The 13,361-nt window shown below is 37.0% G+C and overlaps 1 protein-coding gene across 3 annotated transcripts in view; it reads right to left on the bottom strand.

The window, feature by feature from the left end:
• Positions 1-13,361, bottom strand: part of LOC117932200 — a 20,145-nt gene extending 6,784 nt beyond the window's left edge. Inside the window, exons 1-14 of one of the 3 annotated variants that reach the window (XM_034853311.1) lie at positions 13,036-13,361; positions 12,194-12,274; positions 9,066-9,203; positions 8,096-8,206; positions 7,949-7,999; positions 7,747-7,847; positions 6,876-6,969; positions 4,495-4,626; positions 4,118-4,381; positions 3,908-3,986; positions 3,423-3,514; positions 3,261-3,344; positions 237-311; positions 16-93 (exon numbers count right to left, since the gene is read on the bottom strand). In XM_034853311.1, the coding sequence (XP_034709202.1) occupies positions 16-93; positions 237-311; positions 3,261-3,344; positions 3,423-3,514; positions 3,908-3,986; positions 4,118-4,381; positions 4,495-4,626; positions 6,876-6,969; positions 7,747-7,847; positions 7,949-7,999; positions 8,096-8,206; positions 9,066-9,203; positions 12,194-12,274; positions 13,036-13,200 (1,545 nt within the window). In that variant the 5' untranslated portion in view covers positions 13,201-13,361. Of the gene's footprint in view, positions 1-15; positions 94-236; positions 312-3,260; positions 3,345-3,422; positions 3,515-3,907; positions 3,987-4,117; positions 4,382-4,494; positions 4,627-6,875; positions 6,970-7,746; positions 7,848-7,948; positions 8,007-8,095; positions 8,207-9,065; positions 9,204-12,193; positions 12,275-13,035 lie in introns of those variants that run through there. The other 2 variants (XM_034853312.1, XM_034853313.1) reach the window with 2 other exon arrangements.

The following is a 13,361-nucleotide window of genomic DNA, read 5'->3' as shown; positions in this document are numbered from 1 at the left end:
TGCACAAAAACAAACCTGGATTGTGCCTAAAAGGTCTTCCAAAAGCTCCACAGCTAGATCAACCTGTCTCAGAATCAGACCAAAGGAGGAAGTCTGACAATCTTTTCAGGTTAAAATTAATAAATAAAAAAGTACAGCAATAGTTTTCCACTAAGCAATAAAGGGTAATAATAAGACACTAATAATTTTCCACTGAAAAATACAGGTAAGACACTGATAATCTGCCATCAACATACCTTTGCAATCACCTGAGTCAACCAGGGTGCTAGTGCGCTAGCACATAGATCAATCAGGACACATGCAGCCTTTGCCTGTAGAAGAATTAGATAACAGGTTTATTTATTTATTTTTTGATAAGTAAGAATTAGATAACAGGTTTAGACCCTAACAAGATTCTTACTTGAAATAAGATACATTGGCAGTTATATTCTCCGATACCAGTCACTGCAACTCATTTCCATTTCCACAGAACAAATGATTGGATGCAGTTCTTTAGTGTGTTAAATATCCAAGCCACAATTATTTCCAATATTGCAATATCATCGTTGACATCTATTAGCTAAGTATCAATATTGATTTCCCGAAATTGTTATTCAGAATTTAATGTCTCTACAATTTTGTGTCACTTCTCTAAAACAATATCAACCTTTGAATGATATCTATCACTAGCTCCCTATTTTCAGAAACATAAATATGCTAGTCGGTATTGATATTGTATTCCTTGCAAAGAACCATATACTCAACATAACAAGATATAAAGGGAAACTACACCATCTTATACTAGGCATATGAGTTATCAAATTTCAAGATTTCATGTTAAATTGAAAAAAAAAAACTATTAAAAATTTCTTGTGCAGCTTCCCCGATTGGCATAAAATTTCTTAAGGTGCATACATTGTGGAATTTCGAGGAGCTCCAGCGTGCAGGTAATACTTCAAATTCTTCCATGGGAATCGCAACTGATAGGCACATCATAGATGGAATTTCAAAATTGTGCTAATGTGATTGAAGAGGGGATTTGAGGGGCCCATATCCCAAATCCCCATTTTAATATCCACCTGAGGTTGGTGCCATTACCAAATACTTGCCTGCAAAGAGTTATTTTGCCCTTGTTATCCCTTACACCAGCCCCAACATTAACATCACCATATTGCCACTGTAACCACTATGACCACAGCCCCAATGTTGCTGCTACCATCTGCACCATTACCATTTCTCCCACTAATCCTATCAACAATTGCTGAGTAAGGAGGAGACTTGCGCTTTGGAAGTGGGAATATATTTCTAAAGGGGGAAGAATCACACTAATAAAAAGTACTTTGGCTAGCATGCCAATCTATCAAATGTCTATTTTCAGAATGCCCAAGATTGTTGCGAGAAGGCTAGAGAAAGTGCAAAGGGACTTCCTGTGGGGAGGGGGAAACTTGGAGGGGAAAATTCATCTAGTTAATTGGGAGGTGGTTTGTACAGACAAGGACAAGGGTGGGCTAGGCCTTAGGAAACTAGCCATGTTGAACAAAGCCTTGCTTGGCAAGTGGTTATGGAGGTATGCTTGTGATAAAGATAATCTTTGGAAGCAAGTGATTACGGTGAAGTATGAGCAAGAGGGTCTTGGATGGAGGCTAAAGAAGGCTAATGGGGCGGTTGGGGTAGGGGTTGGGAAGGAGATTTTGAAAGAATATGATTGGTGTTGGGATAACATGGTATTCCGAGCTGGGAAGGGCACCAAGATCAGATTTTGGACAGATATTTGGTGTACTGATACAGCACTGTCCCATTGTTTCCCTCATCTCTTCGTCATGGCTGTTCATAGGAGTTCAACGGTTGAGGAAATGTGGGACCAAAATTCTGGTCAAGGAGGTTGGAACCTAAATTTTTTGAGGGACTTCAATGATTGGGAGCTGGATATGGTTGGGGATTTGCTCCATGTGCTGAGGGGTCATAGGCCTTCTCTGGAGGAAGACTCAGTTATTTGGAGGCGAGGAAGAAATGGTCAGTTCAGGGTCAAGGAAGCTTATAGTTTGTTGACCAATCCTAATGACACCGGTTTTCCTTCAATATGTATTTGGGTGGCTAGGGTGCCAACTAAAGTCGCCTTTTTTGCTTGGGAGGCGACGTGGGGGAAGGTGTTTACTTTGAATAGGCTCTAAAGAAGAGGGGTGCAACTTCCTAATTGTTGCTTTTTGTGTGGTTGTGAAGAAGAAAATGTAAATCATATCCTTATACACTGTATAGTGGCTAGAGTTTTGTGAGATATTGTCCTTGGGTTAGTAGATGTTAAATGGGTCTTTTCAGAAACTGTAAAGGAGGTCTTAATTAGTTGGAGGGGCCCCTTTGTGGGGAAGAAAAGGAAAAAGGTTTGGGAATCCATTCCGTTGTGTATTTTTTGGACGGTATGGAAGGAGAGGAATAGACTAGCTTTTAGGGAGGGAGTGTTGAATATTCAGAAGCTAAAGAATTTTTTTGTTTGTAATTTGTGGAGCTGGGCCAAATTGTATTTAGGTGCGGAGGCTTTCTCTCTTATTGGCTTCCTGGAATGGGTAGCATCCACTTAAGGGGAGGTGATTCTTTTTGTCTTTGTTTTTTGAGGCTTTAGCCGCCTTGTATACCCCCCTGTATGCTTTGTGGCTTTTTACCTCTTTATTAATGCATTTCTTCTTTACTTATCAAAAAAAATAAAAAAAACAATTGCTGCCATCACCACCACTACCCTACCCCTACCCAACCAAAACAATCCATTTAACTTAATCTATCCATCTAAACAACCATTTTTCAAATTAAGGGTTGGTCACTGTGCTTCCCCTCGTGGCACTTAGTAGATAAATTCTTACTTAGCAAATAAAAGTACCTAGGATTTCAAAGTCCCTTCATATCCCCCCAAAAATTTAAGATTTCCTCATCCAAGGGCACCCATAATTTGCCCAGAATACCAGATTCTAAGAACAGTAATTGGGTACATATTCCCTTGAAATTTGGGTTTCCAAATGTAGAATGGTTTTAGTGGCAAATTAGGTAATTTTAGGGAAGGAATATTAAACCTATCAGACCATCTAACAAGATATGTGATCTCTTTTGATTGTTTGGAGCAGAAAAAATAGTTAAGCTAACAGACTAAGACATGATAGGGAGAATTAAAGATATGGATAATTATCTCACTGATCAGTTATCACAAGAAACATTTTACACTACATGCTTAAGATGAGAGAGACAGGATACAGAAATACTACAGAGGGAATTAAAAGGAATAGGGAATAACGAACATGTGATGGGGAAAATGACGATAAATAGCCAGCACAGGCATGCAGAAGTGAATGGTACAATGCTGAAGATGACGTTGCTACTATCTGCCATATAGCTACCACAGTTAGAAGAATACAATTTGAAGATATGAGCAAATGTTAGCCAAACAACATTAATATAACCTGAGACAGGGCTTGCTGCACAAAAGGTTGTTTCCATTGAGAAAAATTATAATCAATGAGATCTGGAGGACTGATCACAGAGGGACGAAGTGCTAGAACACACCAAAAAAAGCACATGTCAAATAAATTCAAAAATTCAATTTCAGAAATTTGTATTTGTAATGGCGATGTTTGTGACATTTTGCAAAATATTCACTAAGGTTTTTTGGTAAAATGATAAAGAAGACAGATCTCTTGCAATTAAAACTGATTTTTTATAATAAGAACAATAATAGCATGGGATTTTTAAAACATCTTAATATTAATATTTAGATCTAACAAATATATATTGCAAAAAAAGTAAACATTTCCTCCTTTTGGGTGGTGGTAAACGGGTCAACAAGAATGCTAGTCTAAATTATTAGTTTTTTCAAATTTCCTGAAAATTAGCAAATGGCAGCTGTGAGAAAAAACCACCCTAGGGAGGCGTTCATATGGTAATAAACCTGGCAGCAATGCTTGTACAAGCGGTAGCGTAGACCAAAAGTCAGAAGTATCATCTGCCAATTTACTGCACAAGTGAGGCTGTAAAAAAATAAAATAAACAAAGATAAAATGTAAATTCATGTATCACATGGCAGAGAGAGAAAATAGGCATTAAAAAAAAAAAATACTGTGCGCTTGAGGTGTACTGCACCCCTAACATTATAACTGACCTGAGCTGCACAAGCAAAAAGAACATGTAAAATCCCTTCTTCAACTGCCCCTATATCCAAGATATTAAGATAGCTCAAGTCCCAGTGATCATCAGGTATCTGGAAATCTTCTCCAAACAAGTTTGAGTAATCAACTAAAAGGACAAGATTAGATAATTCAGTTTTTGGTGTCTCATCCAAAACAGAAGATGTGGTTTCAGTGGAGGGTATTGATGCTTCTGGCACTGCTGCAGGCTCTGTGAGCTTCTGCAGAATTCTAGAAGCCTGAAACAAAGAAAAAGAATATAGACCAATTAGGAAAAGGAGAGTCCAAAGGAATTTTGACAATCACCCAGCAGGATAGAAATAAACACCAGCCTAAGAGAATAAAACATTACCATTCTACAAACAGTTCCCAGATCTGAATCCTTATATGCCTTTCTCAGCAGGACAAAAATCGCATCTGGACGAAACACTACAGCACTGGATGTGGGTAAGACAAAAGGTGATGTGCTACGTGATCTTCTAGGCTGGACATGGGGGAAAAATAAGGAATGAGTTAAAAAAAAAAGGGTAATAAGGATCAGCTCATTTAGAACATTATCCCATAGCAAATAAATAAATAAATTGTTAAAAGATACTGAAGACACAGTTCTTAAAATTGACAAAGTGTACAATGAACAAAACTTTCTCTAAATGTCAGATCATACACAAGTCAATTTTCATCCTACTCTGAACCATGCTATATAGATAAAAAAGAATAGTAAACTATTTTCCTGTGGATGGCATGTAAAATACAGTTGACTAAAAACTTAAAGAGGTTCACAACAAAGCAACCCTTTTTTGTTTTTTGAGCAGAACCCTTTTATAGACTAAATAAAAGCAACAAGACAGTCAAAACACAAATAGAATTTTCAGAGGTTAACTAAACTTGTCAAGTACACAAAACCAAAGCAGAAAAGAAATGAAGAACCAGTGATAGTTTGATTGATCAGAACAAGTAGCATCAATTTTTCTATATAGAAAATTTAGAAAAGCAACAGAGTTGCATCAAAAATAAATTATATGACATTTCAGCATAAAAACTTACCAAGACTTCCTTTTATTGATGGATGTAAAAACTTACCAAGACTTGTAATAATAAGATTGGCAAGATTATGCATGATGACTAAACCCAACATAGAAAATTTAGAAAAACAACATTTTTTTTTTTTTTTGATAGGTAAATAAATTTCATATATAAAAGAGATGTCAAAAAGGTGACTCAAGGTAGACAATACCTATACACCCACCTCCAAAAAGGCCTAAAAGAACATAGATGGCCCAAAAAGCAACCCTATTTAGAGCCCAACCAATCAATAAAATTAGCTATAGTTAGAGGGCAATCAACTATGAACAACTTAGTCTCAGACCAAAAAGAAAGAATAAAAGAGTATTTCAGTCTCTGTATTGACAACATATCATCCTTGAATGCCAATCTATTTCTCGTCTTCCAAACCGTCCAAAAAATGTGAAGAGGAGCAGCTCTCCATGCCTTCTTGCGTTTTTTGCCTACGAAAGAACCATGTCAGCTTAGAAGAGTCTCTGTAACTGAAGAAGGCAACACCCAAGACACTCCAAATAAAGTAAATAGTAAATCCCATAAAACCCTTGTTTTTGAACAATGAAGGAGACGATGGTCTATGGTCTCCTCTTTCTCAAGACACATAAAGCATCTATTTGCCAATGTCCGTCCTCTTTTCTGGACCATATCCAAGGTTAAGGTTTTGCCCCACGTAGCCTCCCATGCAAAGAAACTAATCTTGGGCTGCACATTCACATTCCAAATATAGTTAGACGGAAACAAAGACGGACAGCCCGCTTCAAGAGCAAAGTAGAGAGACTTGACCGAGAATTTTCCACTCTTTGTTTCAGTCCAGGACACCATATCCTCCACATCCTCAAGTACTCTCTTACCATGCAGCTGCTCCAAAAATCTTTCCGCCTCCTCTACCTCCCAATCATTGAAAGCTCTTGAAAAACAGGGGTTCCAACACCCCCAACCCCCCTCAGCCTCCCAAATATCTGCCACCCACGCTTCCTTATCAACAGTCAAAGCAAAAAGTGAAGGGAAAGACACACACAAGGGAGAATCCCCGCACCATCTATCCCTCCAAAATCTCACCCTCCCCCCGTTACCAACAATGAAAACCATCCTATCACTCACCAGCTCCCAATCCATCCTTATTCCTTTCCACAGCCCCATACCATGTGCCTCTCTCACTTCCCAAAAGCACCAACCCCCTCTATCTTCTCCATACTTCCCTCTAATTACTTGATTCCACAAAGCCTCTCTCTCAATTGCGAAGCGCCAATTCCATTTCACAAGAAGAGCCTTGTTGAGAATGGAAAGGCATTTGACCCCCAAACCCCCTTTCTACTTAAGCACACCAACTCCCATCTTACTAAATGAGGCTTTCGCTCCAAATTGCCCCCACTCCAAAGGAAGTCCCTTTGGATTTTCTCTAATCTCCGTCTGACTGAGCTTGGTAAGCACAACATCGACATAAGATAGATAGGTAAATTTAGAAAAACAACATGCTTGCATCAAAATTAAATTATGACTTTTTGCATAAGATATTACACAAGACCTTTAATAAGGTTGGCAAGATTGAAAGCAAGATACGCACAGAGAGTTATGCATACTAAATCAAAGGCTAAACATTATAGATGAGAACAAAAAGTTAAAGAAAGAATAGAGGCCACAAAGTGAAGAACATGAAGCCACAGAAGAAGCTACCTCAAAATTAGAGGAAACAGTTAAAGCCGATGTTGGTTGACAGTTCTTAGATGCTTCAGAGTCTGAAATATTGCCCAAAGCCCTCGCAGTTTCTCTGTCATTATAGGAATATTTGTCAACATAAATTCGCTAGGGTTAAATAATCTGTATGAAGGAAAGCAGTCTGGTAAACTACCATGTTGTCTTGGTGCAGTAGCTTTATTGGTAAAAGTCAGGCGGACTGCCCCACTATGTATTTTTGGTGCATCTAAAAGGAAAAAAAAAAAAAAGGAGAACTTTGTGAAGGTCAGTGCAATCTGCATTGACGCTAAAGGATTCTTTCCTTTGGTATTGGCTGTGGTCTAGGGGAAGGGAATTCGTCTCCCTTTGATTTTGTTGAGTGGATGTGTAGTCTGAGGCTCTTGGTCATGTCTTTTGTTTTTTGTTCTTTCTTTGCCTTTTACCAGAGTGTCCCTTGTATAATTTCTACATGGCAGGGTTCACCTATTTGATCTTTTATCTAATTACCTCTATCAACAACAAAAATCATAATTATCTACAAATTGCCCTTTGAAGCACTTGAACGAATAGATATCTGGCTACCAAAAAAAAAAAAAATCATGTAGAGCAGTTCCCTGTTATATGTGGATGAAAAAAGGGACTTAAAAGATTTCTACACGAGGAAGTGACAATAGATAGAATATATGACATTTAGATAAGTATTTAAGCATTTTACAACATGTTTGCTTGTTATCCACAATATTTTCTCAACCAGGCTACAAAAAGGTTAGAGGGTTGAACTTCATGTCAGAAGACAAACAATTATGCAGAGAACTCTAGGAGTCTAATTCTAGAAAGGAGCATGCATATATCATCAGCAGAGTGGCCAAACCTTTCATTCGCAATGTGCAGAATCGGATAAAATGGACCAGCAAGCATAGCAAGGAAACGTATACTAGGCTCTGGAGCATCCGGAAAACTGGTAAGATCTCCCTGCTCAGCGAAAAGCATCATGCACACCATAATTGCAGCAGAAAGAAGTTTAAAGACAACACTGAGGAAGCTCCTCAACTGAACTAAGATTGAAACTATACCTCAAGTTGGGGAAGGAACACAAGCAACCGATTTGTTATATCTTGAAGCAACTATAAACTAAAGGGCATCAGAGACAAAAGAACATGAAAATACAAGAAACAAGGTATAAAGGAAAAAGTATAAATAGCATGAATATCGTGACCCACCTGAAGATGCATATCATTAGCATCTTGTTTGTTTGAAATAATTTGTGGCAGCAAATGACTAACAACAGGTTGAAACTCCGGTTCAAGGCCAGTCACTGAAATTCCTATTAGCTGCAAAGTAGGTATTGCACAAATAACTTTAGTGACAATTAAACAGGATCCAAATTAGAATATGACAGGAACTTTATACAATACAATCACAGCAGAAGCAGGAAAGATTCAAAAAAGTTCTAGATTCAACTTTGAGATAGGACTTTTAACAGAAAGGGGAAAATCAGCTGGCATAACACATAAAGAGAAAGTCATCCTGCAAAAAAAAGTTTGAAAGCCAATAACCTTCCATATCAGCCAAGTAACTCTATATTATTAAAAGATAAAAGATAGACCAAAACAAATCTAAAATTAATCTAACAAACAATTGAAAGGGTCCAAATAAAAGATGAAACAAATTAGATCTTGATAACTTTCCAAAACCATTCAACTCCTCCATATAACTAGAAAACCTTCAAATTAACAGTGCAATACACCACATGGTTGCCGAACCAAGAAGGCTAATTCTTTCAACAGAAAGCATATGAACCAAAGTAATTAGAATATTGGCACATACAAAATGCAGAAAATACATGAGAATTGCAGAAAATTTCAGGAGAAAATTTATTTTTTTCCCTATCACATAAAGCTTGATATTGGAGTACAACTAATAATTTTTATGTTATTATGTGATTTGAGCGGTAGATGAATATTGTAGAGATTTTCAGGAGAAAGAATAGTTTCATGCTTATCATATGAAGCTTGATATTTGCATTAGAGCATTGAAGTTTCTTTATCATATGGCATGATTAAGAACAGTGAAAGGCAGTAACTCATCGAATAACAATTCCGTCTTATTACATTAAAACAGAGAGAACATATAGTAAACGGCAGTTCCAACCTAAAGCAAAAAAAGGCAAAGACAAGTATCATGCATTACCTGAATGAAGAAAATAGATATGGGATTTCCCCGCAAACAAGATATTCGCACATAGCGGCATGGAGTGTAATTCACAGGGTAGATCATGTCACGTCGAGGGGCTTCACAGCGTGGGCGAACTTTTACAAATGTCTCTGGCTGGTAAAGAAAATCAGTCACTAAAATGTACGTAATTATTTTTTCTATACCGATCATACAATATAGACCTCCATACATGAATGCAGCATTAGCAATTTCAATGAACACTAGGGGCAGTGTTTCCTATACAAGACAAGGAATTAAAGTGTATATGCAAGTGTAAGTTACTAGCAAATGCTTCACTCATGTGCAAGTTGCAGCTGCTTTACAGCAATCATCAACAAAACCCTGACTATTGATAGAGAGAAACCACATATTAAGGGGCATTTTTATTAAGTAGCATATATCAAAACCTCAGCATCTTTTCTGGTCAGGAATCATTTGGTACTCTGGTGAACTTACAGGCTCTAGCTCTTCTGGAAGACCATTTATAATATCTTGTATCCTATTGTAGAGCTTTCTTGATGTTGAATTAGACTACCCTAACCACAAATCATATCATAGTCAAGATAAAGGGTGTCAGCAAATTTTTATCTAGACATACACGAGTCCAGTCTCCTGATAGACAACCAAAAATCTTTCTTGTAATCTCACTACTCCTTTTAAATAAAAATTTTAGTTAATTCACAATAACAGGATACTTAATATAAAAGCAAAATAACAGTTGGACGAGAAAACTACAACGTCTGATAAACAAATTTTTGTGGAGAAGATGAAGATTCAATACCCCAAAATATGATATGGGAGTGAAGCACAATTATACAAAAATTTTCCCAGAGTAGCTGACAATATTCGTAATGTTCTTTGGGTGTCTTATCCAATTCTCTCCATATAATTTTAAAGGTGTCATTCTCACAAAGTCTCAGCTTACTTTTCACTGAAGTTTTTGCATGAATTTATGACCTCCCACTCTTGGAACCGGAACCTTTCTGTCATTCTTTTCCAGAAGCCCTAAACCCCGGATGAAGAGTCCATATGCCCTCAGAGCAGAATGGCCTCAACCCTCCGGATGATAGCCTAGGTAGGACAATTATCAAACACAAGTATGGGGAGAGCTCCCTGAATGACAGAAGAAAACCAGAATCACATTCATATGAGAACATATACGCATTCACTGGGAACAAACCAGACCACTTTTTGTTCCTAACTTCCATACACTTCTGATTACCTTCTTCTCATTTTTTTTCAATTCAGTTCCTGGCAATAAGACTTTTCAATTTCATTCCTTGCAATAAGAATATGTATAGGGCCTCTTTATGAAGGAAATCTCTGACCAATCTTGCTAAAACCAAATCCCAGTGGAATAAGAATGAGTGACTCTTCTTCCCACCAAATTTCAGCATTGGCCTGTTGGGCAATACTTTTTTGGCCCATCAATGGGGGAATGTTTGCTAACAGAAACCTCGTAGCCACTAAAAATTAGGTCCACCCATAGAAATTTGAGTCAAAGTTTTAAATAGTTAAAGGCAATCTTAAGGCATTCTGCCCAAATGAGATGAAATATAAACCTCAAGGTGGAAAGGCATAAGTCTAAATATAAACAAACAAACAAACAAATAAATAAATAAAAAATAAAATTCGTGAAAAATAAAAAATACTTCTAAATCATATAAATTGAATAACACAAAAACAATAAAATTTATAATGACAAAATTAAAATTGTTTGTCATTGTAAATAGATGTTAATTTACTTCCTCTCTCTTCTAAAAATTCAACTCTCTCCCAAGGCTCATCAAAAATCTTTTAACACCACTATCACCATCACCAATAAGATCCTTTAAGGAATCATAATCATATTCAGTTATTCTACTATCCTTCCCACTAGGGTTAATGTCCACCCATTATTCTTTTGTACCCATAAATTGCAGTAGTCTTTTTCCTTCATTTATTAGTAATAAGATAATGATTATATGTGAGCTCAACCAATGTAGCAATATATAACTCTTGTATTTCTTCTTTTCAATCCTTTTTCCCCCTAAATTTAAAAGGCTAGCCAATCCCTTATTTTGTAGAAGGTTTAACCCTAATGTTGGACACACACACACACACACAAAAAAAAAAGAAAAAAAAAACACTTATTAAATCAATACTGAAACCCCACAAAAGCATAGAACCCATCAAAACATTGAACACTAAGACTTAAACCTCTTATAAAATATATACCTAATAAGGCCTTACAACCATTAACAACTTTGAGTATGTGAGGCTTTATCATCAATAGCCTCAATGCTATAAGCCTTAATAGGGTGATGCTTGAGCCTTGATTACCATTTATTGAGACAAAAAACCTCAAGGCTAATTTGCAAAGCCTCACTTTGAGGCCAATCTTAAGACATGAGCCTCAACAGCCTTATTAGAATACTAATTTGAGTTGGCATTCCTAAATGACCCTTGGTACCTAGACAAGGTATTTTTATTGAGCATAGAATATCTAGGGGCAACAGATAGATGACAAACAAAAGATCAATAATATCATTGCAATTTCTACAAGGGGAAAACTAGGTACAAGTAAAACCACCTATGAAACTGTCACAGATAACTACCATTAAATTGTTAATAGTATTTCTGCTACCTTAGATGACATTCACACCCACCTTAGCTGGACAAGCCCAAGTCTAACTACCAAGAGAGATTGTGGTTGAGGACGATGTTTTATTTCTTATGAACAATTATGTATCAGACATGTATTGTTCTCTCACTAATTATAACCTATGTTTGCTATCCTCTTCCAAAGAGAGATTATAGTTGTTTTTTTTTTCTTTTTCTTTTTTTATTTTCTCAAATTGGAGCTCTCCTCTCCTTCCTCTCTCACTTATGGTTAAAGGTAAAAGATCACAAGCACGATCTTATAACATGGTTGAAATAGCCTTAAAAATAAATAATGACAATGACAATTCAAATTGTGAAAATAACACTAGAAACTAAATATCTGCAACTTAAATGAAGAAATGAAATAAAACATATCTGTACAAACAAAAGCTCTAAAACTTTGTCAGTAGGGAAAAACACTGCAACATTCTGATAAGGATCAATTAATTCAGGTCCCTAACCTTGTACCGCAAGCCAACTGCAATTTCCCATTCAAGAACAGACTTATTATATATCCGTATGTGTGATAGTAGGCAAGGTTCCTACAGTGAAGAAAACAAAAGAAGAAAATCTTCAAACACGCATGAAGGTGTCTTATAATATAAGATAACTGAATAAATGAAAAGCAATTTCTACTTTGATAGGCAGGATAGTGATTAAAAAAAAGAGAAAGGAAAACAGAAACCAAGTGCAAAGAAGAAGATATGATCATTGCAATGAATGGAAAACATATTCTGCCCCTTGGCTTAACTTACTAATACCGGAAAAAAAAAAAAACAGAAACAAAGGGGAACTTCGACTTCCCAGACTTTTATCTTCTTTTTCTATCGCAATTTTCTGGGCACCCAAACAAACACAAAGTAGTTCATTTCAATTATTCGGGATTGCAGGCCCATGAAGATAACAACCCGAAAACAAGACCCATCAAACATGACCCAGTTGAGGGAACTCCTTAATTTGCCAAAACCTCATTTTTCTTTTCTGCTTTCGGGGCAACCAAACTAGAAATTAGCAATATAAAACTTGCTTAATATACAACATCAATAAAAACATGTCCCAGTTGAGGAAACCCCTTCATTTCCCAGAATTTATTTATTTATTTTCTGTCTTCTGGGCAGCTAAACAAGAAGACCAGAAATTCAAAACTTGCATTTTCAATCATGAGGGGGCATCAGACCCATCAAAACACTCCAAAACAGCAATACCAACACAACCCAGATGAGGAAACTCCTCCATGTCCCAGAATTTCATTTTCTTAGCCTCAAATTTCTGACCAATCAAACAGGAAATGAGAAGAACGTACGTCGAGCTCGAGGAGGATCCACTCCTTGGTGTTGGTGGAAGTGGACCAGTGAGTTCGAAGGTCAGTGTCGAGGACGTGAATGGCCTTCTGGGAGGGGGATTCCCGGGAGGAGGCCTTGATTTTGTAGGACAGGGTCTTCACCCTCGGCTCCAACTCTATCTCCATATCCCTTTATCTCTCTCTCTACTTCTCCCTCAGCTCCTCAACACACCATCATTTCAGATTGAGGAATTGGGTTAGAAACACAGAACCAGTGCTTTGGTCCTTTAGGTTTAGGGAAACCAGGTTGGGTTTAAGGAAAGGCAATGGACAAGGTTAATCTCGAG

Source organism: Vitis riparia, chromosome 15 (assembly GCF_004353265.1).
Source record: "Vitis riparia cultivar Riparia Gloire de Montpellier isolate 1030 chromosome 15, EGFV_Vit.rip_1.0, whole genome shotgun sequence".
Classification (NCBI taxonomy): domain Eukaryota; kingdom Viridiplantae; phylum Streptophyta; class Magnoliopsida; order Vitales; family Vitaceae; genus Vitis; species Vitis riparia.
This window is presented reverse-complemented; position numbering and strand designations above follow the sequence as displayed.